This window comes from Crocuta crocuta, unplaced genomic scaffold, assembly GCF_008692635.1.
Source record: "Crocuta crocuta isolate KB4526 unplaced genomic scaffold, BGI_CrCroc_1.0 scaffold290, whole genome shotgun sequence".
Lineage (NCBI taxonomy): Eukaryota > Metazoa > Chordata > Mammalia > Carnivora > Hyaenidae > Crocuta > Crocuta crocuta.
In genome coordinates this window covers 4,457,298-4,483,488 of record NW_027527429.1, presented here as the reverse complement: position 1 = coordinate 4,483,488, position 26,191 = coordinate 4,457,298, and the positions used below count along the sequence as shown (strand labels likewise).

Sequence of the window (26,191 nt, the reverse complement as noted above, 5' to 3'; positions counted from 1 at the left end):
CACACACACACACACACACACACACACACACACACACACACTGCCTAGGTTCTGCCTCTGCCCCGTGCGTCATCTCTGTCCCCAGCACCTATCATTATTCCACTGATGTGCGTGAATGTGTGAGTTTGTTCTGTGTGTCTCTTGGCAATATCCCTGCACTGGAGTGTGAGCCATCTAGGACAGCAGCTGCATTTTGTGTACTTGTGTTGTTACAACTCCAACAGAGAGCGTGAGGCCGGCGAGCACCTCTGCCTGTCCATTTGCTCGGCACTTGCCTGCCACCACACTGAGCACACAGCCAGAGCACTGTGTGGTGCTATGTCCTCTTGGGTTGGGGTGGGGTGTAAGAGGAAGGGAGGAGTCAGGGCAGCCCAGGTCCACTGGGCTGAACAGCAGGAAGGTGGAGTTGCTGTTGGCCAAGACGGAGAAAGGCCAGGTTGGGGCCTGATGGGCCAAGAGCAGGTGTTTAGGAGGGCCGTTTTGTTCATTTGACTTATGAANGAGGAAGGGAGGAGTCAGGGCAGCCCAGGGCCACTGGGCTGAACAGCAGGAAGGTGGAGTTGCTGTTGGCCAAGACGGAGAAAGGCCAGGTTGGGGCCTGATGGGCCAAAAGCAGGTATTTAGGAGGGCCGTTTTGTTCATTTACTTGTGAGGAAATTGAGACTAATGGAGACAAATTACCCAAAGTCACAGAGCCAGTGGCCAGGCTGGGGTTTTGAACTGCCTTCCTGATTCTATAGCTGTGCTGGTTCCTCTTCATGGAGCACAGTGTGGCTGCCTCCCTGCCCTCGATAGGATTCCACCTTAAACCACTTGGTGTGGGCCATTCTAGAGCATCATGAGCATCTTCAGGGAGGTGGGCAGGGGAGGAGCTGAAATGCAAATTGGCCAGCAGACAGTATGCTAGCTCAAGGACTTGGTGGTCTGGGTGCCCTCACGCACAGCTAGGGAGAGAAGCACGGAATTTCCAGAAGCAGCTTAGCAGCACATATCCAGGGCCCCACAGATAACTTATTTTCTTGTACCCCCCAGCTTGAAAACCGTCCTAATGTCATAATTCCAGATGTGAAAACTATATGCAGAAATGTTGGTTTTGATCAAAATTTTGAAGTGTATCCAAGGCAGTAGTGAAATAATAAGCAAAGTAAGAGACATACTCTCTTCTTTCTGATGTTTTTGATTTTGTTTTTAAAACTGTAATTGACCCTGGAGCAGTGGGATGTCACAACCACATTACCTCCTTTTCTAATCTGGTCGTCTGTCAGGTTTTCTTAAATCTGAGGGCACCAGGACTTTTTTTTTTTTTTTCAAGCCACATGATGTCAGCGGGTTAAGAACAGGGATGTGCCCTGAAGAAGCAGCCTTATTTTGGTGCCTTTCCGTACCTTGAACAGAATGCATGGCTGGAACGTGTTCAGGACCCTGGACAGAGCCCACCATGGCCTTGCCTTCTCACACGGGGACACTTTCTTGTGTTCCAAATTGCAGTTGGCAGTTTGACTCCATGTGACTTTTAGTAGAAACTGCTAAATTCCCTAAGAGAGGAAATTTATATCATCAAAGAGGGAGCGTCCACTTAATTAACTTCTCTAATTGAGTTTTTCTCTAGACATGCTCAGTCTTCCCCCAGCCTGCATGGCCGGTGGACCCTCCCACGTGAAACAGGCTCTCTTTTGTAATTGACTAGTCCTGAACACCAAACTTGAGAAGTGGTTGTGGCTGATTATGTAAAAAGAGATAAGGCTGGAAAGAAACAGGAACCTCTTGAAATGATTTCATCTTTAACGGCTCAGAGCGCCTTTAACATTTCTCAAGTGCACTGGATTAATTTAAGCTTTGTGTTGCATTCAGCTCAGAATCAACCAGAGAACAATTTGATTTTTGACCCTCGAGTGTGAAATCCTGACTTGCATTCCCTAGTCTGCCCCTTCCCAGCATGCTCCCACATTGACTTCCTCAGGCCGTCAGCCTTGCTCGACCACTCTGCCTTTCATCCCCTAAGATCAGATTATGGTATTCAGTGCAAGGTGGCCATCCGGCAACAGAGAAAACTGAAGACACTGGAGGGGAACGAGGCGGTCCTGCCCGCGGGCGTGTGCTGTGCTCCGTAGGATGAGGGGGGAAACTGGGACAGCTCCCTCAGGGAAGGACGGAATGTTCCAGGGCCTACCATTCACCTGAAGCACAGAGCCAGGTCCTGTGAGGTCCCTGGAGGCCCAGACCAGCACATCACTCCCCCATCCTCCACTCAACTTTGAGGCCCAAGTCCAGTGAATGGTGACTTTAGTTTAAGTGTGTGAGTGTCCCCAAGCACTCCTGACCTCATTCTGATGTCAACCCTGGATCTTGCTAGACTATGAAGTTGACCTTTTTTGTTTTCTTTCTTTGTCTCCTGGCATTTAACACAGTGACCACCCCCCCACACACACTTTTTTCTTTTCCTTTTTAACGGCTTCATGGAGATAAAGCTCACGTAACAATACACTTCATTTGTTTAAAGTGTACAATTCAGGAGTTGTAAGCATTTTCACAGAGGTGCACAGCCATCACCACGGTCCATCTTAGAATGTTTCCATCACCTCAAAAAAAAATCCTGTATCCTAATTAGGGACCAGAATTTGTACTTAACACATTCAGGGCTTAAACATTTCCATAAGTAAGGGCTTCACCTAAATGAAAATCGCGTCCCCAGCGTCGGCTTTATTTACAGAGCCATATTGGAGTGATTGAACGCGGCCCAGGTGGGAGACGTTCTCCCCCACATTTCCTCTCCATTCTGGCTCCTCCTATTGTATTCCTGTCCTCCCCACTTTGTAACTCCGTCTAACACTGCGGTGTCTCTTCCTTCCCCCAACACCTGTCATCTTCCTCGAACCCCCATCGTGTCCCCGCTGCCCCTTCTTCTGACACCGTGTGCCTCTGTGTGAGTGCCGTGAGCGGCAAAGGGAACCGGACAATATACCAGTCTCTGAAACATCTTCAGAGATTGGGATTCAAGTAAACCTCCTCCTGTTGAAAGCTCCCGTCAAAAGGACTGTGAGAAGGGGCGAGGTTTTGAACTTCACTTCACACTCACCTTTTAACAGAGGCCGGGATGTTGTGATTTCCTTGGATGGCACAGGTGGTCTGTTCTTTATTTACCAGCCTGCACATCTCTGTGAGCTTCAGAAAGAACAGAGCCCTTCTTAAAGATCCAAATTAGCTTTATATTGTTGGCCTTGTCTCGAAGGAAATGTGTTTTAATCCACTGGCTCCTACATGACCTCATCTTGAGTTTTTAGAAGGTCTTATAAGCCCTCGACTGATGCCCCCACCCCCATCCCAGCAAGGACAAATAGCGCTGTCTTTGATCATTTTGAATTCTTTTAATACCAAAAAGAAAAGGACCTTTAGGAATATATTGTACCTAATACTGCCAAATGAGTGAGTTAGGGGATGTGTGAAAGCAAGAGGGAGAGAGGAGGGCTGGTGTCCTTCCACCTGCTCTCTTCCTTTTTCCTGCCTCCTTTGTTTTTATGTAGGTCTGTATCTTTCTTTTGAACATGAATTGTAAGGTTTGCGGGTCTCTTTCCAACACCTAGGAAATTCACAGCCCGCCAGCCCGTGGGACCACCAGCCGCACCTCCGGTAGTGTGGGTGGCTTCCTGCAGCAACTTCGTGGTGTCCCCTCTCCAGGCCAAGCCCGCTGAGGCAGTGTGGTGGGAGGCGCTCCCTCCAGAGTCGGGGAACGGCCTCGCTGGGGACCGGGGATGTGTGGTGGGACCGCCACTGGCAGCAGATAGTAGCAGGTGGCGTCTGCTGTCCTACCGTCGCAGGGGCGCACCGCCCCTTTCCAGCGCAGGGCGAAGGACACCTCCCCCAAGGCAGACGAGTTTCCAGACCCTGGGGAGCGGCGGGGCCTTGGAAATCCCATGCACAGAGCCCCGTGTATCCGAGTATCAGCCAGGATATCAAAAACCTATCTACACACACCTGGCAGGGACGGCTCTCGCCGAGGCAGGCTCCCTGCAACAGTTCATCAGAAACGGCCCAGCTAATGATCGGCTGGGCAGATAATCGGAGGAGAGTTAATTGTAAGGTTCGATATGGCATCTTGTCAGCAGAGATAAGTTGTCACGTTTTCCACTTGAGCTGAAACTAAATGATTGTAAAATAAGTTATGAGTGTCCTTGGGCCTGTCTGCCGGAATGATAGCTAAGAATACATTCCTGGCCATCCGTCTCCAGCAGGCTGCTTGATATTTATGCGAACGGAATGTTATTTTATTCCCCTCTGGTCATGCTTGTCAGCTCTCCGAGTGAAAAGTGAGGCGCGTCTTTGACTCCTACTTCACGTCCCGGAGCCTGGAGAGACTGCAGATTGTTATCATTATTGCTCATATTATATATTTTTTGGGGTGTGCGTTGAACATTGATGCCCGATTGGGAAGAACTAATGGCTGGCATTGAGCGCGCGGGATGCCAGCGGACCGGCCCGGCCCGGCTCCGCACCATGCGTCCTGGGGACTCCAAGTCCCTCCGTCAAAGCCGGTTTAGATGTGGAGTAATGAGGCGCTCGCCTTTTTTAATTTGGCATGCCTTCCTTCTCTCCGCTTCGGCCCGCCCGCACTTAGCTCCGTCGACCGTCGGCTGTCCCGGTGCCTAGTAATTGATACAAAATAAAATGCATTATTTGTATTCAGTCAGGAGGAGCGGATTGCGTTCCGTGGGCTGCGGCTGGAGCTCATTTACAGTGTCTGAGGCTGGGCTTTCCGGGCCTCTTCACTTTGAGGGATACCTTGTCAGGCGAGAGGAGTCGTCGGAAATGGAAAAGCACAGTATGGAAGCCTAGTACGTTCTGATTGCTCATATTTTAAACCAGAGGAATGCTAAACAACTCCTCTTGAAAGGGAGTCTCAAGATCTGGAGGCCGGGGGCGTCCATACAGCAGCTCAAGACCCACGTAACTAGAAACCGTAGCTTTCTCCACGTCACCCACCCCCTCCAGAGTCCTGTCTCCTGCCACGGCCTCCCTGGCCCAGGGTCCTGCCCCTCCTTGACGGCTGTGCATTGGGCCCCACGACGGCCTCCTCGGTGCCGCAGCCGGGTCTGCCCGCAGCCAGGCCGCCTGGTCCTGGCACTCAGAGCCTCCTCCTACTGAGGTTCCCGCACTGGCAGCGGCCGGTCCTGACCCAGCAGCCTCCCCTGAACTGTACCTGCCCCCACTGACCCCTGCCCGGAGCATCTGCCTCTTCCAGGCCACTTGTGTCCCCGCCCCGCCTCAGCCCACCCACCAGAGACTCCCAGCCTTGAGGTGGCCACAGTGCCCTTACCTGTGCAGTAAAATTTCCAGGGCCCGGGCCATGGGGTGTGGGGGCATCGACGCAGGCAGGGAGAAGACGGTAGACAGAGAAGCATCACCACCCCAGCTTGTCAGCTCTAAATCGGGGCAAGCGTGGCTCTCGGTGGGACCCGGGCTCTACGAGCAGCTGATCCGGCAGCAGATGGGAAGTGACTGGTAGATTTGAGGGTGCCTCGTGCACACCGTTTGTTCCTCGCCCTCCTCGCCTGCAGGAGGAGTGGGGCTTACGGTGCTGAGCCTGCTTTTCTGTTTTTATTATGACAACCCTGTGTCATCTTAGAAGCTCACCTCCCCCCTTCCCCTCCCTCCCTCCCTCCTCTCCCTCTGGCGGCCAGGTTAGGGTTTGTGTTTGCTGTTTCCCCCCACCACGCCCCCGAGCCTTCTCCTGACTCAGTGGTGCTTTGTCTCCCTGTTGCTCTCCATCTCTGAGTCCTGACGGTCCAGGCAGGGGTCCCGAGTCACATTTCAGTTTCGCCAGGGATGCCGTAGGGCCGGCCTGCCTGCTTGACCCAGGAAGGTGGGCGTGCAGACGGCTCCTAACCTTACGTGTGTGTGCGTGCAGGGGTGCTTGTGTTAGCACACGTTACACCCATGTAGCTGATATGCTCCCCCCCTTCATTCTCTGTCTGAGTAGCGTGGCCCCAGGAAAACAGTCTTTCGTGAAGGTATCAAGCAAGAAATTAGACCGGCATCCCTGTGCTCCTTCGAAATTGGCTCCACAGGGAGGGGGTTTCCCACTTTTATCTTTGATGCTCCCCAGGTGCCTGGACAGAGTGGGCTCGTAGAGTACTCGGTGCTCATCAAGTGTTTGTGGCACACGTGAGGCTTCTTTAAGGGAAATACTCTCCCGGGCGTTAGGTGCTCCCCGAAACACAGGTCCCCGACTGCTGGGAAGTCTCGCACAGCTGGTTTGACACCAGCACGCTGTGGTTTTATTTTTTTTTATTTTTTATTCTTTAAATGTTTTATTTATTTCTAGGAGAGAGAGAGGGAGACAGCGTGAGCAGGGGAGGGTCAGAGAGAGAGGGAGTCACAGACTGAAACAGGCTCCAGGCTCTGAGCTGGCAGTCAGCACAGAGCCCGACGTGGGGCCCGAACCCACGAACTGCGAGATCATGACCTAAGCGAAAGTCGGACTCTTAACCGACTAAGCCACTCAGGCGCCCCCCAGCACGCTGTGGTTTTAAAACGAAGTCACAAGGTTGCTCATACTTCGCGGTTATCCGCCGGGAAGTAGTACCATCCCCCTGGGTGAGCACCTCTGGGAGAGAGCTTGTCAGTTCTCTCTAAAACGTATTTGCACAAGTACGCACAGAACTCGCATTTTCATCCCGTATCTGCTCCAGGCTGTGTCCTGGTGAAGCGGTTGAGCCCAAGTCCCTGCCTTCCTAAGGCTCACATGCTCACCAGGAAGGCGTTTGTCAACAGCGAGGCACATGTGTGGGTGAGGTGGTGTCGCATGTGGTGAGCGCCACCTGGCATGTGAGGTGGCCGTGGGCCGTGGCTGGAATGGGGGAGGCCTCGCTAGGGGCCTCTCCTTGGGCTTCCAAGACCCCCATGCTCCTGGTTCCGCTGTCATCTGACGAGCACCACGCTCACTTTGGCTTCCCCACGAGGGAGGGGGCGATGCGCCTTGGGGAGTGCTCCCGAGGCCCACAGGGTTCCCCTGGGCCCGGCCCACCGATGGGGCTGCCGTGGCGGCTGGCGGGGCGAGCTTGACTGGGGCGGGGGTCGACCGTGACCAGACACAAACAGCAGAGAGGGGCTCTGCTTTGAAGAGGATCAGAAATCAGGCGGTGGCTGGGCAAGGGCATGGGGTCATGGAGGGTTTTGTTAGAACAGGAGACAATACAAGAACACAGCACGTTTGATGCCGGCTGGAGAGGGTAGGAAAGGCCGGGGGCCAAGTCACTCCAGGGGCAAAATGGGGTGGAACCCAGCTCCCAGGGCGAGGGAGGCCCCAGACCCACTGGAGGCCAGGACAGGAAGGGGAATGCTCGCTTCCAATTGCTGCTTTTGGGAGAGGGTTTTTGTTTTTCTTTTTTTTGTCTTCAGCAAAATGAAAAATGACATCTCTGTGGGGGATGGAGTGAGGTGTGGGGCGTTTAAGAAGCATGGAGAAGGTGTGCTGCAGCCTCTTGCAGAGCAGGGAGTGGCTTTATTCAGTTTTCAGGTGGATCCAAGGGCACGCTAGAGGTCTGGCCGCCAGTCCAGCCTGGTCCAGCTTTGAGGTCATAACGGTAGACAAGGCCAGTGGCTATGAGGCTCTTATCTCCCCGAGGGACCTGAGTACGGGCACCGAGCAGGTGCGGAGTGGAAACTGGCAGTCAAGTGGGACTGAGAGTCAGGAAGGGTGAAGGGAGGTGAGTGTCACCAGAATGACCCTCAGAGTGTGGGTCCTCGTGTGAGTGAGCTGCGGGGACAAAAGTAAGACCCAGAGCAGCCGACTCATGGCGGTGGGTCTGGGTTAGAAACTTGAGGGCTGGAGGGAAGGAAAGAGCTTAGCGAGGGGGAGGCTTGGGAGGGCGGGACGCTGTAGTGTGGGGCACCTCAGCGGACCTGGATGGCATCACTCTGAGGACGGGATGAACGGCCGCTGAGCGGTCTGTGAGCCAAGGGGCGCAAGCCAGGGGGTCGTCAACCAGGGCGTCATCAGGCGTGAGCAGAACCGTCCAGAGCATGGCATCGGGGGCGGGGCCTGGAGGAAGAGCGGCCTGCAAGCCGCACCTGTGTGCCCAGTGAGGGTGGGGGTGGGGTACCAGTGCCATCATCTGGGAGGGCTGTCCCCAGGGGAGAGCCCCGTCCTACCAGGGGAAGTGAGTGTCCTGCGGAGTTCGCTCGTGTGAAGGAGTTGGCACAGACAGCCGTGACGCCCGGACGGGTCTGAGAGGGCGATGAAGAACGGAAGGCAGTTCTGATCCCACACATCTCTCACCATTGCCATTTTAGAGCGGACGGTTTTTTGTGGTGGGAGCCGTCCGTTGTGTNCTGGGGGGGGGGGGGGGGGGGGGGGGGGGTTCAACTGAGAGTCGTGGCTTAGCGGAAATACGGAGCCGCAGGTGGATGGATGTGCTGGCGGTGAAGGTTCCCCAGGGAAGAGAAGGTGGTCAAGGCTGCTACTGGCCCTTGGGGGGAAGGTGGGTGTCATGACCGGCATGCATTTCCTTCTCAAGACTGCCACGTGGCTACTTGCTTCAAGTGAGTCTAGGGCTTTCTCCCTGAATTCCAGATATTCCAGGATGCCCAGAAAACTTGGAAATGAGATCACCGTGTCCCTGATAATGACCTTCAGGAACAGTTTTCTGCATCTGGAATGGAGGGAGATCCCTAGAAACAGACACATGTCATTTTCTTCCACAGGAAGGTGAATTGTGACCAATATACCAGTGAGTTCAAGGTCATTCCCAAGTAGGATTCTAAATTACGTTGTGAGAGGGACATTTGGGTGGCTCAGTTGGTTGAAAGTCAGACTCCTGAATTCGGCTCAGGTCATGATCTTGAGGTCCCCTGGCATCGAGCCCTGCGTTGGGCTCTGCACTGACAGCAGAGAGCTCAGGATCTTCTCTCTCTCAAAATAAATAAAACATTAAAAATAAACAGATTGTTAGAGAAGTGCTTCGTATATATACAGAAAAGGAAACGGTGATTTTATTAAACAGAATAGTTCACTAAGGACAAAAAGCATTAAATACATTTCCCTTTATTGTTTTAAAATTGTCAAAAACATGTCTGCATTGGGCGCCCATCCACAGCAACGTGTTTGACAAGACTGTGCGGAAATGTACCAGCAAGTCCGGGACCTGTGAGCTCACAGGTGACCCACAGTATCTGGGTTCTTATTCTGTGGTTTCTCCAGTGCTTCTGGTTTGTGGATTACGGCCTCTGAATTCTGGGGCTCTGTTTTGACCCCTTCCTGTTTAATGTCTTCTCTGCTGACTTGGGTGGATATACCAAGTTGTGTGCTCGAGACAGCCAAGGATAAATAGCCAAGGCAGTCGTGAAGGACAACGACGTGGGGGGACCTTCCCCACCCTGCAAGGAACCAGGACGACCCAGCCGTCGCATCCCAGACCATGTGCTGCTGTGGTACAGGCAGAAGGAGTGCGGGGAGAGCACAGAGTGGCCAGAAATAGAGCCACCACACACGTACGGAAGCTGCTCTATGACTGTGCGTAAACTCGTGTGTGAATTCTGAGCATCAACTACAGAAATATTGGTACGTGCCTTACAAAAGAACTGGCGGGGTGCCTGGGTGGCTCAAGTCAGTTGAGAGTCCAACTCTTGGTCATGATCTCTCATGTTCGTGAGTTCAAGCCCCATGTCAAGCTCTGTGCTGGCAGTGCCGAGCCTGCTTGAGAGTCAGTCTCTCTCTCTCTCTCTCTCTCTCTCTCCCTCTCCCTCCCTCCCTCTCCTCCTCTCCCCTTCCCCAATATGCTCTCTCTCTCAAAAAAAATAAAATAAATAAACTTTAAAAGAAAAAGAAAAGAACTACTGGAGAATGGGAGGGATCTGGGGATGCTTGTGTCGTAATGGTGCAGGCACTTCATGCACATCATTGTTTAGGAGGAAAGGCGCGTCTTTAGCTGCCCTGGGGAACAGGCGTGCCACTTAGATGATGCAGATAACTGATAGGTGTCCACGTGCAGGAAGCCCATCTTCGGGTTCAGGGATGAGAAATGTTAGTTTGGGAGGAGGCGTCACAGCGATGGGGTGACATGTGGGTCGGGACGCACAGTCGGGAATGAAAGTGGTGCGCCGAATTGAGCGGACGCCCAAGGGCCAGGGTGAAATAGTAAGAGGGCAGTTGGTGTTGGCTGGTTTCCTTGTCCGCCTCCAGGATGAGGGTTTAGCTCACCGAGGGTGGTGGGGACGATCGTTGTGACAGCTGTCCTCAAATTGCCCATCGCCATGCCTGACACAGGGTAGGCTCTTAACCCTCAATGGTCAGAGAGTGAGTGAAGACTTTTGAAACCTGGGCAGAAAATATGTGTAACAGACAAAAATTAATTCATTATAAGGTGTGAGCGTAGAGTCACATCCCAGGAGGGTTGCTTTAGGACCAGCTAATGCTCTTGTCCCAGGACCCCTTAGCAGCGCCAGGCGGACTCTGAACTCTCCGAAATTATGTGCAACATGTTAATTAACATTGCCTTTTCTTCTGGGATACTTAGTTTTCATTGGATAGCCAGTGGTATCTAGTGCTTTTAAAATATGTAGAAGCATTGCTGCTTTTAGAAGATTAGTACTCTAGAAAAAAGTCTGGGAAAAGAAGGTGGAATGCCCGAAGAAAAGAGACACATTAGCTGCTCCATCCAGTCCTGGAGGCAAGGACCAGACCAAGGGCAAGTGCGGCTTACGTGGAGAGCAGGGGTGAGCTCGAGAGGCCATACCAAAAAGAAATGGTGACTTTGTGGATAAAGACTCCTCTTCCGGCCCAGCCTTCCTAAGCCTGAGTCCCTCACCCAAAACAGACACAGGACCAGCCAAGAGGGGACTCAGGCCTGCTTGCTACTCCTTGGGCAAAGTTACCCAGAGAGGTTTACCAGATGTCTGGCGAGGGAAGGCAGGAACATGGTGTTTGTAGAGGGAAGTCTGCTTCTGGGGACGTAAAGTCCCTGAGACACCCAGTTGTTACTCTTCCTGAGACTCCTTGAAATGGTTAAAACAGTGTTTCCGTGAGCCCTGTCGACCAGTCTCCCGGGTCTTGTGCTGTCAGATATTACCAGGCTATCCCACGGGGACCTTGGGGTGGCCCAGCCTCCGTGCTCCCTTTTGTGATACTTCAGCACCTTCTAGCATGTCTGGGGAAGGACTCTTCATCTCAGTGATGGGTCCCAAGCATCTACAAACACACCCCACCGTGGGTGTTCAAAACATACTAGTGGAACAAATTAAATACTTTGCAATGAACTTTCTGCCTTTTGAGCTACAGAGATGCAGTCGGGCATTCTTCAGGCTTCGCAGGTGTTTGGATGATGTCTCCGTCACTTTTTCGAAGCGCTTTCTCATTCTGGTTGAATCACGTGTTCATTCCCTGGTCTTTTAAGCACTACCCTGCTGTTCTCTTTGATAAAGAGGAAAATGGGCCTAATAAATTGGGCCTCATAATTTCACCTGTAGTGAATTATCACATTTGTGTGCTGGTTTTATAATTGTATAAACAACTTCAGTGAATCAAGAATTGGCAGGCCCCCGCTATGGTGGGAGGGAGAAGTGGTGTGCCGTTCTTCACTAATAATAAACGGGTGTTGCAGTCACGTTAATGCTGAGGGTGGACATTAAGAGCATCTGGAACCCCTCTGTCCCCTGTGCACGCATGGAACCAGACCACCCACAAGGATGCCTTCGTATGCGTTCTTACACATCTCTAACTCACTTTTAATATATCAACGTAATTATGAAAAGACAAAAATAAACTAATAAAAAGCATGAACTCCCCACTTTCCTTTTCCAGAGCACCCGTTGGACAAAATAGAGAACTTTAAATTCTCCACAGCATACAGATGATCCAGAAGTGAAGGCCTGTTTTTGAATGGCAGGCGGGCCGTGAGAGCAAGTGGCCCCATGAACATTGAATACTGGAGGCTCTGGGCCTCCAATCCAGTGATCTCACGTTAATGTAGTACCCGTGGGGCCTGATACGATACGGGAGGAACATTGCTTTTGTACTTTTGCAAAGTCTGCTTTTTTTTTAAAAGTGTTAACTTCTGCGTTCTTTTGCCTTTTCCGGTCCGATGGCAGACACGGGGCTGGGCGACTCCGTGTGCTCCAGCCCAAGTATCTCCAGCACCACCAGCCCCAAGCTCGACCCGCCCCCCTCCCCTCACGCCAACAGAAAGAAGCACCGAAGGAAGAAAAGTACCAGCAACTTCAAAGCCGATGGTCTCTCAGGCACCGCTGAAGGTAAGGTTCCCCGGGGACTTCAGGGTGAGAGTCTGCGTTTCGGGAAAATTCATTTTTACTTCTCAGATCGGCAAAGTCACATGCCCTTAGAACCGCAGATGCACAACAGTGCAACAACGCATGCCAGCTCCGCATGTGCTGTCTTTGTACAAGAGGGCACTAGCCGGACCCTTGGAAGCTTCTCGTCACTGACCGATTTCTCGATTTTTTAGCCGAACCCGTTGTCTTAACCTTCTGGCAGTTCTCTGGTAGAAGGTAACGCAGGTTTCCCTGTAGCACACCTGGTCAGGTTCCCGGTGTTGCCCTCCCTCCACGCCCCAGGGCGACCACGTCCCCTCCAGCCGGGAGGTGCGCCGTGTTGTATTACTCCAGTAAAGATGGTTGTCTCTCCTGCTCCAGGAGTCCTTTCTGATACCAGCTGGTCTTCATTCTTACGAGACAGCTACCCCGGTCCCGGCTTTCGGCAACATGTTATGAATACATGCTCCTTCTGTGAGTGTGTCTCCACTCCTTTTGTTCTGTGGGCTCTATTAATATTCCAGCTGTCACGGATTATCACGGTTTGGCTTGATTCTCCTTTCATTTTGTCGAGTCCTTCGTTTTCATTCTCAGTGATGGCCAGATGTGACCTTTCTGAAGTGGCTCTTTCAGATGGATTTACGTTTTGTTATTCCAGGGATACAAAGTGGTGATACACACACACACACACTCACACACACACTCACACCCGTAGATCACATTATGAGAGGCAAAATGAATGCAGTTGTAAAAAAACAAGCTGAAGAAATACTTGAGAGGAAGATTAAGATTTCATAGCAGTGTTGTCTAACGTGAATTGTTACTTGGGACATCACCCGCAGTGAAGGGGTCTGTTTCCAACCAGGGCTCCAGACACTCCAGAAATACTTCTAGAACTTCTACTCTTTTTCTTTCTCCATTTCTGCCATGCTTTTTCTGAATCCTTTACCTGTTCGTTCAGAAGTACAGTTTGCAGCATTCTAGAAAGTGGCTTATTCCCTCCTACTACCCAGCAGTGAGCTTCTAAGCCCACAGTGCATCCGTTGGCAAGGAAGGACCAGAGTTTATGGTGTGTGCGCAGAGTTTATTGTTTACATGATTTTGGGAGCCGAGTGGCCCTGTGGTTTCTTGCATAATGAGGAGTCACTGACGTTCAGAGTGGCCAGTAGCTTGCCCTCAATGCAGCCAGGCCCGGAAGAGTCTGAAAGCCTTTCTTTACATTTCTTGCCTTCCATAGGCTCCTCGCTAACAAGTTCAGCCAATAAAAACTGATTTTCTCCTTTTACAACAAATGAGGATACTGTTCTATCAGCAGTGGTGAAAAACAATGCTTATGGATCAGAGCAGCCGCCCAGATGTTACCGACCCTCCCATTGGGAAAGAACCAGCCCCAGACACTGAGCGTTGCTGAGACTCTTTCAGACCTTTTAACAAAGAGCACCCAGCTGTAGCCTTGGGCGTGTGGACGCGCACCACCCTTCCTAGCGGCTTGGAGCAGAACTAGGAAGAAGCCTGGCTTCTCGTGAGGGGGGTCGTGTGCGCCCCACATACTCAAGGGCAAGGTAAGGTTTGCTTCAGGGAAGGACTTCCTGTCTGCGTCACAGGTAAACGCCTTATTAGGCGTATGGTGTTTCAAACTGATGACTTTTTTCCAAAAGCAGCACTTGGTAGGAACTGATTATCAGGTCAACGTATAAGTACGTTATACACATTTCACACCTTCTGAGTATCCTACCGACCCACCTACTGACAGAGTGAAAGCCCTGTGAATAAGGTACAGCCTTAAAGTAAATGAGTGGTCGCATGTTTGATTGGACTTCAGACCGGCGTCCCAGCCAGCCAGTGGGGGATCGAAGTAAGTTTGAGAAGTGCCCATTAGCCTGTTGGGCACCAAAGACGCTTCCAGCTCATTTCCTGAGTTACCAGGATTATACCCTGGTCACTGGGCAGTAGCGTGTAGTAAGGCTGTGACAGATCCTCAACCAAAACAACCACGGACCCTTTCATTAAAAGGCATTACTGCTGGGGCGCCTGGGTGGCTTAGTCGGTTGAGCGTCCAACTTTAGCTTGGGTCATGATCTCGCGGTTCGTGGGTTCGAGCCCCGCGTCGGGCTCTGTGCTGACTGCCAGCTCAGAGCCTGGAGCCTGTTTCGGTCTATGACTCCCTCTCTCTGGCCCTCCCCTGCTCACACTGTCTCTCTCTCTCTCTCTCTCCTAGAAATAGATAAAACATTAAAAAAAAAATTTAAAAGGCATTACTGCTGAGATGATGCCACAGACAGAAAGAGAGACTTCCAGGCAAACTTCCAGATTTCCACTCAAATTAGAAATCACAATGGTATCGAGAGGCTAGATGATGAGTAACGGTTGAAGTGTGCTCAAAAATCCGACATCGATGATCAGAAGGAGAGCTGAGCCCTCACTTCCTAGTTAAGGGATTATTGTACCTGTAACTCCAATGGCCGTGACATCTTTTCAGTAGAAAAATAAAGCAACAGGTTCTCTATAAAAAGAAAATGTATCACTTTTCCCTGGGGAAGGTTACGCACAAAACAGTGAGTGAGTCATTTTTGTGAGGCATGCCGTATTTCGTTATTTCTAAGGTACGCTGTTTTTTCCCCACATTGTAACATCTCTGAAGTCAGTTCAACTTGCAGCTGAGCTCATTTCAGATTCAGTGATACACAGTATTTTTTTAACAGTCTTCACAACTAGTCGCTCCTTTAAGTAAATGGTGTAAATCGTCTAAATTAACCATCTCTTCTTAAAATTAAAGCTAGCTGTATTTGTCTTATTTTCAGAGGGTACCGTTTCATTTCAATTATAAGAAAATATTTCTTGCTCTTTCCTGCAAGGCACTATGGTTACTTCCACAGTATTCTGTGTTGTCTGACCTCATGGTGAAAAGTTGTCATGGTAGATATAAAAAGTTCTCTAGAAGATGTTTGAGAAGTGGTTGAGTTGTATGGCTTTTGACATACCCCTTTGGAACAAATGACTAGACTGAAACCTCTTTAGAGGATAAGAAAAATAAAACTCCATTGAAAGTTAGCTGTTTCAGCCAGAGTCCTGAGGGAAAACATGGCGCCCTCAAGCTGGGTTCTGGGTGGGAGCTTACTGTGGGACTGTCTACAGAGGTGTGGGCAAGGCATGAGAAGAGCAGTAGCGGCAGTGTGGAACCCCAGCGGGTCAATGGAGGGGCCAGTTGTCAGGACCCAGAGAGAGAGAGAGAGAGAGAGCTGTCTGGAGAACGCCTCCAGTCAGGAGCAACGGCCTTTGGGAGAGGGACATATCCAGCCTGTGGTGAGGGACGGGAAGGGATCTCCCTAACCTCATTCCTCTCCCTGCCTCTGATCTCCTTCCTCCCCCCTCTCTGACGAAACCCAACTGGAAGTCAGAGAGCGCCAGCCACACAGGTCGGCCTCCAAGGCAAAGACAGAGAGAAGGTAGAGATGAAGCAACAGAAGCCAGGTGGTCAGGCCTCTTACAGCGCCTCTGGGAAATCCTGGGGAGGTCTGCGCCACCGACCCTTGCATCAGTGCCGTGGCCCAGAAACCTTGTAAGGGCCGGGGTGTGTGCCGTCCAGCAGTGTCTCCCGAGGGTCTGAGCTGAGCCCGCCCGAGGGGGTGGTCCGAGCTTCCTGAACGCATCTCAGGGGAGCCTGCCACACAGCCCTCCTCTCAGCCAAGCACAAAGATCCTGATGCCAGATATTTCTTAACTCGGTGAGCTAAAAGTATATATCATCAGTATTTATGCTGCCTCAGAAGTCAGAAACACTCTGTCCACATGGGGGCTCTTGGTGCACCTGATGGAAATAAGGGCCTCCCTTCCAGCCAGTTTCTTGCAGTATCAACATTTGTGGTCAGTTATCCTACTTCCCTAAGGCTGAAGAACAGTGATTAAACTCTACAGCTGATGGCAGAAGATGCTGTAACTGGGTCACCTGGCTGGCTCAGTTGTTTGAGCATCTGACTTTGGCTTAGGTCATGATCTCACAGTTCATGACTTCGAGCTCTGCGTCAGGCTTTGTGCTAACAGCTCGGAGCCTAGAGCCTGCTTCAGATTGTGTCTCCCTCTCTCTCTCTGCCCCTCCTCTCCTCCTTTTCTCTCTCTTTCTCTCTCTCAAAAATAAATTTTTAAAAAAAGATGTAACTTGTTGAACTGTCATTTGCATTTATTTATAACAATGAATGGGGTAAATTTAGTAAGTTACAGGAGCAGATACTGTGATCTTTAGAGGTATAAACGTAAAGCAGTTCCTTTTCTGTATAAGTACTTAGAGTTTCAACATCATAACTTGATTGTGTATGTAGATGCATGACGTATACAATTAGCACTGGAGATCAAGCCAGGCACTGGGCTCATATATAACTATTTATATCATTTAAAGAGCCAAAAATGAAAAGTGATCCAGCCCCCGCCTTGTGGTGTGGAAGACGTGTGAGGTACAAGCTCGGACAGTGCACTCTGACTTTGTGAGAGTGATACCATATGTCACATAAAGCAGAGGACCCCAGAAGGGTGATGGATGCCTTGTTGCTCGCAGTGCTCTTACCTGAGCACTGTGCCGCTAACTTTGGGTGGGCATGGACTCTTTCTCGTTGAGTTTAACTTTGAGCAGAACGAGCCTCTTAGAGGCCAACATCCTCTGATCATACCATCAAACAGGTGCAGGTAGTTATTACATTTCAAAAAAAATTTTGCGAATCCCATTTCCGCTTGTACTCCTATTTAATAGACCATTGGGAACATTGGATATTAAAGTATCGGTGATCTTGATTTTAAATCGGATTTGATTTGCTCCAAATTAATTACATTTCATAAAACCTTCTATGTTCAGATCTAGGCTCTGTACACTACGATGATTATACACTGATGAAGGTCAATTCAGATTGAGCCTGGGCATGGGGACAGCCCATGTCACAGAGAGAACCTTCGAAGTGAGTGGGAGAAGAGCTGTAACGAAAGAGGGGCAGGGGAGACGTGAGCTGTGTTCACGTGATGGAAGGGACCCTGGGTGCCCCAGGCCTAGGTTACTTCAGGGCCGGTGGGCTTCAAGGAGCTGGATTTGGATTCAGATATTAAAAGGGAAACTGTGTGAGAATCGGGGCTGCCTTCAGAGGTGGGGGCACTATGTCCCCTGCAGTGGGCACAGCGCTGGCTGTACTGGAGTCCGGGCTCTAGAAGGACACCCGGGACTCGTCACCAGAGCCAAGTTGAAGGGCATGTGCCCAGAAAGCCCTGGGCAGTGGGAACCGTGCAGATCATTAACAACTTTCCGTCTTTTGGCACCGTCTTCGAATGGCCATACTGCCTTGGCTTCTTCTTATCCAGGGTCCAGTAGTGAGCTTACCATCGCTTGAAATGAAGCCGTGGACCCCGCAGTCTCATTCTGTGGTGCGGGATCTGGTGGCTCTCGTTAGTTCTGTAACATGCATGCAAGTTTGCATCAGGTGTTAATTTCTCTGTCTCCCCAGTGACAAGGTGGAAGTAGAGAGAGGTTAAGTGGCTTTCTTGTCCAGGGTCAGGTTGCTGGTAGGTGACAGAACGGTCTCTTAATTCTCTGCCTCAAACTCTTTCCACCAGGCAAAAAGCAGGTCTTTGAGGTGTGTGGAGCGGCTTTTGAATCTAGGAGTGGGGCAGACAGAGGCTCTTCCTTGATATTTCTCAGACTCCATGTAAAGATCCTGACTTTTATATGGATCATAACATCTACAAGTTGTGCCGCAAAGATCTTCCTTTAAAAATTCAGAGACAGTCCGGATTTACCCAATCTTAGTTTATAAGAGGGTATGCAGAAATNCAAGTTGGGTTCACAGTTCTTAGTTCTCTAGGTCTCAGAAGAGAATAGTTTTTATCCTTCTCATCTCCATCCCTTGGTTGTTCATTCTGGGTCTTTATAGAACCATTGTGTGGTGGATCCTGGATGGCTACTGAAATAGTATCTGGTGAAGGAAAAGTCACCAGCGGCCTCTCCATTAGGGTAATAAAAAAAAAAATGCCGTCACAGCTACTTTCGCTAAGCAATCAGAGGGAGGCCCAAGCCTGTTTACGGATTTCATTAACTCCTAGTTGCAAAGGTCAGCCCAGAGACAGAGTTTTCCTTCCCTCCCTCACAGAAGAACCTGACATGGTGAGTCATTTTATTCTTTCATCAAATACCAAGCAACAGCAGCAAGGAAGCACTAGGTGTTTGCTCCATGAGAGATATAAGAAGTGAAATTCAGTTCCTCCCCCCCCTCCCCTGTCCTTTAGAGCCTTAACTTGAAGACAACACATACACAAGTCGCTGCCTGCCTTTTAAACCCATCTTTAAAGAGGTCAAGGTAGGGGGGTCCTGGGTGGCTCAGTCGGTTAAGCGACCCACCCTTGATTTTGGCTCAGGTTGTGATCTAATAATGGTTTGTGAGTTCAAGCCCCGAGTCAGGCTCTGCGCTGACAGCTGATAATAGCGTGGAGCCTGCTTGGGATTCTCTCTCTGCCTCTGCCCTGCTCATGCTCACTCACTCTCTCGCTCGCTCTCTCAAATAAGTAGTTTTTTTTTTAAGTAAAGAAAAGAGGCTTAGGCAGTTCCGAAGCAGTACAAAATAGCAAAGTTAGGAAAAGGTAATGTTCTCTAGGGTTTAATTTTATATTCTGCAGATTGAGTACCTGTGATTCTCTTAGCTAATAAAGTGCTGCAGAAAGCACCTTTTCATCAAATATCCTCTGTTTACAACAGCTTAAAACCCCGGCAGCGGTGATCGGGTTTGGCGCAAAATGGACTTTCGCCTTCACTCAGCTATGACTCAGAGAACAGGCATTGCCAACCTGATCAGTCACCTGCCATTTTACCTCAGAGAAAAAAAGTTGTCTGTGGTTAGCTGAAGTTTTCGAAGGCACTTTGGAGAGAAAATAAAGAAGTGTGCACGAGCCCTGTCCAGCCTCGTTCCTGCGCACTGACAGTTACAAGGAAGCAGTCCCCAGGTACAGCGAAGCTCGCTGAACCCGTGACCGGTGGGCCACGTTGACTCTCATGCAGTGTGGGGCATCCCTGGGTCATCTGGGGACCTCGCACATCGTGATTGGGGGGCAGTTGGTTTCTTTTGTTACGGAAGCATCTCATCACCATGACGTCCTCGCCCTTCCTCTCTCCTTGGCCACAGCCAGCACGGCAGATACTTGTCACCTGCTATGATGACACCCAGCCAGCATGGGCTCAGGCTGCAGGAACTGCGTCATGCTTTGTTTCCTGTCCGCAGGGTTTTCTCATTTAATTTTGTATTATTTGGAGGTGCCTGGAGGGGGAGGGGAGGGAGGCTTATCAAAGCCATGCAGGCGTTACTATTACACATCACCTTGGGTTTGTGCCTGTTAACCTTCAGGAACATTCCAGCAGCACCCCTCATGCCCGCTCCTTGTTTTAATTGTGGCCGCCACCTTGCATAACAGGAGAGGGAATGAGAAGCCTCCAGAGATGCCAGCAATTTTTTGTAACGATAAGGACTTCCTAATGGAACATCTCATTCGGATGCCTCCGAATCGTTGAGTTGAGCAGTTAATCGGAGTGAATGTGAAAAAGCCAAGAATTCGAACTTCTTCCGGGGAGATGTCCCTTTATAAAATGCAGCAACTCAGACAAGGGAGCCGGGGCGGCTGCGTTTCTTCGCCCGTGAGCCGGAAGTTAGAGGAGACGCCACATGCTCAGGGGGGACTCGCTACTCCCCACAAACCAGATCGTTGTACCAAAGAGAGTTCTCAGGTTGTAACCCCGGCTCCCACGAGAACAGACTTGCCGGAACGGAGTAGCTCTGGGCTTACTGTAGACGTTGACATTACAGATGGGGCACAGTGGACTCAAAAGCCATCCTGCAGGGTACAGTCCTCCCCACACACGCGCGCTGGAGGCGCACACGGATCCTTTGTGGAAGCCGGCGGGTCAGAAATAAACAAAGATGAGTCGACCACAGCAGGAGGAGCCAGAACAGAGGCTCCCCCATCATGATGAGCGACAACAGGAGAAGGATGTTTGATAGGGTTTTTTTTTTTTCAAGTACACACAAACTAAAGAGTTAGAGTCAGTTCCCTGCAAGTGCACTGATCACCTGCTGCATGGCCGGAGCTATCCCTGGTGCTGATGTCAAAGTGACTGAGGTGCCCCTGCCTTCAGGATGCCCACTGTCAGGTGCTGGTGGAGACACCTGTCCGGAAACAAGCTGGGGCCACCGAGCGGCTGGTGCAGGGAGCCCAAGGCACCCCGGGGCCAAGGGATCCCCGAGGGAGGCTATGCAGCAGAGGTGAGCCGTTCATCTCCATCCCACTGCACAGAGAACTATCTGCTGCTGCAGACAAGGAGGGGGGTACGAATAGTGGATACGTGATACATCCGGTTATAGGGCACTTGGGGGGCCCAGAGGTCCCAGGGAGACTTGTCGTGGGATAGGACAGCTTGACCTCCTCGGTCTCTTGCTGTCCACAAGCTTGGGCTCCTCTGTGAGACATACAAACTCCCTCCAAGGCCCCCGTCTTGAAATACAGGCATGGGGCAGACCTCAGTGCTCTTCTTTTCCCCAAACTTAGGCGTGCTGCCCTGCACTGGGGTTCAGTCGACGGGAGCCGCCCACAGCCTCCAGCGTCCATCAGTAGATCGGGGGACAGCATGTTTCCTTCTGGGCGCCCTGGGGTTGGAATGCTGCCGAGGTTTGGGACATCGAGTCACATGACCTTTCGGTGGGTTTCAAGATAATCCCTCGAAGTCATTTGCTTAATGTTCTCAGAACATTCGAGCCATTAGGGTCTTCGGGTATCACTTAGCTCTGCAGCAAAACAGACTGCGGTGTGATGGGCTGTTTCCTGAGCCAGGAAGGGCAGAGCCAGCGCTGCTTAGCCCAGGTGTTCCTTGTCAGTTGCTTGGGCACTTTCTGTACCTTTACTTTGCTGGATGTATCTTGTCACAGAGAGTACAGGATGCCAGCAGAAACTAATGTTTAGAAGAAAGATGTGATGACAGGTGTGAATCTCCTATGTCTCAGCCTCGTGGGGGCCACCGACATCAGTGAGTTCTGCATTAGACGCTTATACCTGGGGACTTTGCACCATGATGGCGCCTGCGAGGTTCCCGTGTTGGACGTGGGAGCGGAATTTGCAGCGTCTTCCCTCCTGGCTCTGGCAACCATGGAAACTGCATGCCGAGAGGACTTTGTTCCTGAGGGTGTAAAACAAAACAGAGTAAAGGTGGTGATTAAATGCAAAACTTACAGTACGTAAAGACGACTTGGGGGGCGCCTGGGTGGTTAAGTCAGTTGAGTGTCCGACTTCGGCTCAGGTCGTGATCTCACGGTTCGTGGGTTCGAGCCCCATGTCGGGCTCTGTGCTGACAGCTCAGAGCCTGGAGCCTGTTTCAGATTCTGTGTCTCTGTCTCTGCCCCTCCCCTGCTCATTCTCTCTCTCTCTCTCTCTCTCTCTCTCAAAAATAAACATTTAAAGAAAAATGTTTTTAAAACAACTTGGTATGGGGCACCTGGATGGCTCAGTTGGTTAAGTGGCCAACTTTGGCTCAGGTCATGAACTCACGATTTCATGAGTTCCAGCCCCACATCGGGCTCTGTGCTGACAGCTCAGAGCCTGGAGCCTGATTCAGAATCTCTCTCTCTCTCTCTCTCTCTCTCAAAAATCAATAACATTAAAATAAAAAAACGTGGTAAATGGGAAGCATAAATAAACAGCACATGCACCTTGTATCTTAGTCTCCGGAGGCCACCATGACGAGGGACCACAGACTGGCTGCTTAGGTGGGAGGAATCATTTCTCTCAGCTCTGCAGGCTGCAAGGTCAGGAGCAAAGTGAGGTCCATCTGGTACTCGGTGACGACCGGATTCCTGGCTTCCCACCCTGTCTTCGTGACCTTTCCTCTGTGTAGCTCAGGCTTCCTTCTCAGGAGGCCACTCACTGCGTCACGAGGGCCCCGCCGTCTCCACATTAACCCTCGTCACCTCCCAGAGCCTCCGTCTCCAGTTAGCGTGCGCTTCAACAGAAGACTTTTGGGAGGGCGCAGACATTCAGCCCGTACAACCTTGTAACCTTCTGTACCTCATGACTGTCCGGTTGGCTTTCCCCCTTCGTGCCATTGAAGGACGATGTCTCACGGACACGTCGCTCAGGTTGGAAGCGGGTCTGTTCTCGGCACTCCTCCATCCCTGGGGCCTCAGGCCCTTGTTAGGACACGTCTTCAGTCGTGAACGAAGGAAGCCAGCATAGATTCCCTGCCTGTTCTTCAACACGTGCCACGGCCTTCCGGCATTCGAACGACCTGGCGGTGTCGACGGGTGAGACTGGGACCGCCATTTTCATAGGTGAAGGAAGAGGTTCGCTGAAGTAAGCGCCCAAGATGCGCAGGTGATGGGAATTCGGGGTCTGCCGCGGGGCCCCTGGGACGCGCACTGGGGGCCTGCGCCGTCCAGCTTTCCCCGGCACCCCTGTTGCGGCACGAGCTTCTTGGCACCCTGTTTCTTTTCTCTCACTTCTCCTGTGTGGGCGTGCCTGCACTGTGGGACATTCACGTGAAATGTGGACGTCACTGCTTCGGCTACCCTGCAGGATCGGAGGACAGGCCATCTTCTGACGGTGATAAGGGGACATCACTCTGGAAACTTTGTTGGAACTTAGGGAGGGACGTTTGACTGCGATGCCGTGAACCTGAGGTTTTACGTTCATTTTGAGGATGACCCCCCCCCTTTTGCGGGAGGTGCCAGGGGAGTGAAGCGGTTTGAAGCCGGGAGGGAGGAGGGAAGCAGTGGGTGAAGCCCCCCCCCCACCACCACCACCACCACCACCGTCACCATTTGCTCGAATCCTGTGTGGCCAGTTAAAGTATTAATCAAATGTGGGCCTCGCGTGCTCGCTGGGTCTGCATTACTGAAATGTGCTGGTGAGGCTCCGGTGCCGGTGTGGTTTGGGGCCACCTCGGTTTGTTTAGTGATCTTCACTAACGCGCTACCTCCTGCTTTCAACCCCACCCCTTCGGCACGTCAGCCGCGCCGCAGGCGAGGCTCTGAACCCAGGGTGTCGTCACCAGTGAAAGAAGTAGGCACTGCGAGCCCTTCGGCAGGCTCGGCCGTTCATGCACACACACAACTTATCAAGGGTTCCTTTTGTACTCGGGACATGGAGAAAATTGGCCATTTGTCTGTGGGGTAATGGGCTTTGCTGCAATATGAAAATCTCTCAAATGGTTAAATTCAATGACATTATACCAGAGTTCATGAAAAGTGACAAACTGCACACAGCTTAATTCTATTTAATTTTTTTTAGGGGGGACAAAAGCAAAGGGAACATGTTTTAGTTTCTCTTAAGCTGATTTCTCTCTGCTTTTCCTTTAAAAGTGCCTTTCTAGTTGCCACACAGTGATGTGATCATTATCTGCCACCTCGTCGCCTTGCTGCCTCTGCATGCAGTAAAATACAAAAAAAAAAAAAAGAGAGAGAGAGAGAGGCCAGGGGAGCTTGTGAAGTATGACTTCCTATCCCAAGACTCATTGCCTACGATTCGTAGCGCTTGACAGTAATGATCTTATTACAGTACTCTGGACCTTGAAGAGATTTCATGAGGAGAGAGAAAGGGACGAGCGTCCATGTAATCAAGTGGTGCTGAATATTCCACGCGTTTTTGATCACACACTGATTGGGCACAGTTTTAGCCCATCTTCTAGTCAATTATGCATGGCCTCTGTGCTCCCAGATCGTCAGAAACATTGATGGTGTTGTCTGGGTTTTGGCAGGCAGCCAGGGGTTTGAAGTGCCTTGCACACCATCATCCCAGGATAAGTGCTTTTTAGTTGGAATTGATTACCTTTCTTTGGGTTTTGCTTAATAGCAAAACTGCATTTGGAGAGGGCTTCAGGTGAAAAATGGACGTATTAGCCATTTAGAGCATCTGAACTCCCAGTCAATCTCTGGGCTTCCCTTGTTTCCGTCTAATTTCTGTTTAATGATACAACGTTTGATAATATTTAAGGTGTTCTGTGTCGTCTGCCACCAGGCACACACGTTGAGCATCGAGGACAGGTTCAATTACACGGCCACTATGGCCGGGCTCCCAGGTCAGCCCAGGTGAGGCCCCAGGCTTCAAGGGGATGGAGCTCCGTCTTGGCCGGAAAGCACTAATTACCCAGAGATATTTTCATCTGCAGGAAAGTAGGTAGCCGATGCAGCCTACCATTGACTGGCCAGTCGCAAGTAATTGTGGGGCGCGCATCGACGCTGCTGGGTTCCTCGTGCTCGCTGCCTGGTGCCCAGGAGGGCTGTTAGCGCATAGTTCATGCAGTCGTTTACCTCCCGTTATTGATCTCAAAGCCAAGTGATACGTGAAAAGATGGGATTTCTCCTACTGGATGTTGTCCATTGTGATGCTAACACAGTTAAGCGAACGATAATATGCATAAGAGAAAACGGTTATAAACCGGGGTTTTTGCTTCCTCATGTTATACTCTTAAATCAAGCTCTTGATCGTCTCAGAATCATTGGATAGGGAAACTTAAGAGTTCTTTTTAACATGTTGTGTGCAAGGCTGAGGAATCGGACATGCAAAAGCCAGGGAGTCGGTGTGAGACGCTTCTAGAAATCTGTCTTGAATCCACCAAAGGCTCGCTGTTCAGTGGCCTCCAGTCCTTGAGGTGACTGACCCGGGAGATGGGAACCATACCATTTTGCCACTGGGTACCTCAGTAACCTGACTTGACTCTTCTTAATTGAGTAAATAGGTAGCTTTGTTCTTTTACTTGGTTTTCATTTAGAGCTTTCTCGCTTTCTGCAGGTGGGAATAATTTTCCTCTTCAGCGGCTCTCTGCAGAAGCCATGATTCACTGTAGGCAAGGTTACTAAACAGCCGTGGGAGAACTTAACAGAAGCCCTAACTTCGTGTTCTCTGTGCATACGTACGTGTTCACATGCACACATACAGAGGGCTTTTTCTTTCTCAATTTCATGAAAATAAACTATTTTCTCTCAGCATAGATTTTAGTGATGATTCTTTAAAAGACAAAATCGCAGAACAAAATCAAAGTTGACCATCTTTTAGCAGCAATCCCTGCAGCCGGTGATGGCTCCCTCTCGAAGTGTGGGTGATTAAACCCTATCTGTAACCACTTGGCCCCCACGGGAACCTCTGGGTTCACATCCTCCGCACTGCAGCTCATCCAGGACTTTTCCTAAGGAATAAATTCATATTAAAGAAAAGATTTTATAATAGGCTATCAGAAGGATATTCCATTTAATCATTTCATGTTCAAGCCATTAAAGACTTCTGTCATTTTACCCAATGGCTGTGTTTCAACAGGTTGACAAAATGTACTTGTACAACTGGAAAAAATCAGACCCACAATTAGCAAATAATGCAAGTTATAAAGGCCATAATTTTAGCCGGCACAGAGTATGATGGTTTCTTTTAGGCCTGGGAATTTTACCTGAACAGGTGACTCTAGTACTTACATTTAAAGAGTGTCACTAAACGTATACAGTTTCACCAGTGAATGCAGATTATGGTTTGTAATTAACATGTAATTTACCCTGAACAGGCCAATCAATTGATGTAAACAATTTAAAATCAACTACCTTCTTGAATCCCCCTCCCCCACCCCTAACCCCCCACCTCCAGATGTTGCTTCTTCACACTGTTGGGAGATCTGTCTCTTGAAGCTAGGAGACAAGAAGGAGGGAGGGAAGGATTCATCTGCCTGCTGTAACCTTGACCATGTGCCTGGACTGTCAGGAGCCACCACTGTGGTTGGTGGTTTGGGACCGTTTTCTTGAACAACTTGTAACAGCGAATGTAACCTGTATTGTCATCTGGGAGTGCTAAGGGCAGGTGTTGGCAGCTTCCCTCCCAGCTCTGCCAGCCGGGGGGGAAAGGGACACAGACATGGTTTGGCCATTTTGCTTTGAGCAGCATAAAAA

The 26,191-nt window shown here is 50.5% G+C and overlaps 1 protein-coding gene across 1 annotated transcript in view; it reads left to right on the top strand.

The window, feature by feature from the left end:
• Window positions 1-26,191, top strand: part of AGAP1 (ArfGAP with GTPase domain, ankyrin repeat and PH domain 1) — a gene marked incomplete at its 5' end in the record, with an annotated part of 529,501 nt that overhangs the window by 395,380 nt on the left and 107,930 nt on the right. The window contains one exon of the mRNA XM_077758421.1: window positions 12,082-12,243. Within this exon, the coding sequence (XP_077614547.1) occupies window positions 12,082-12,243 (162 nt within the window). The remainder of the gene's footprint in view (window positions 1-12,081; window positions 12,244-26,191) is intronic.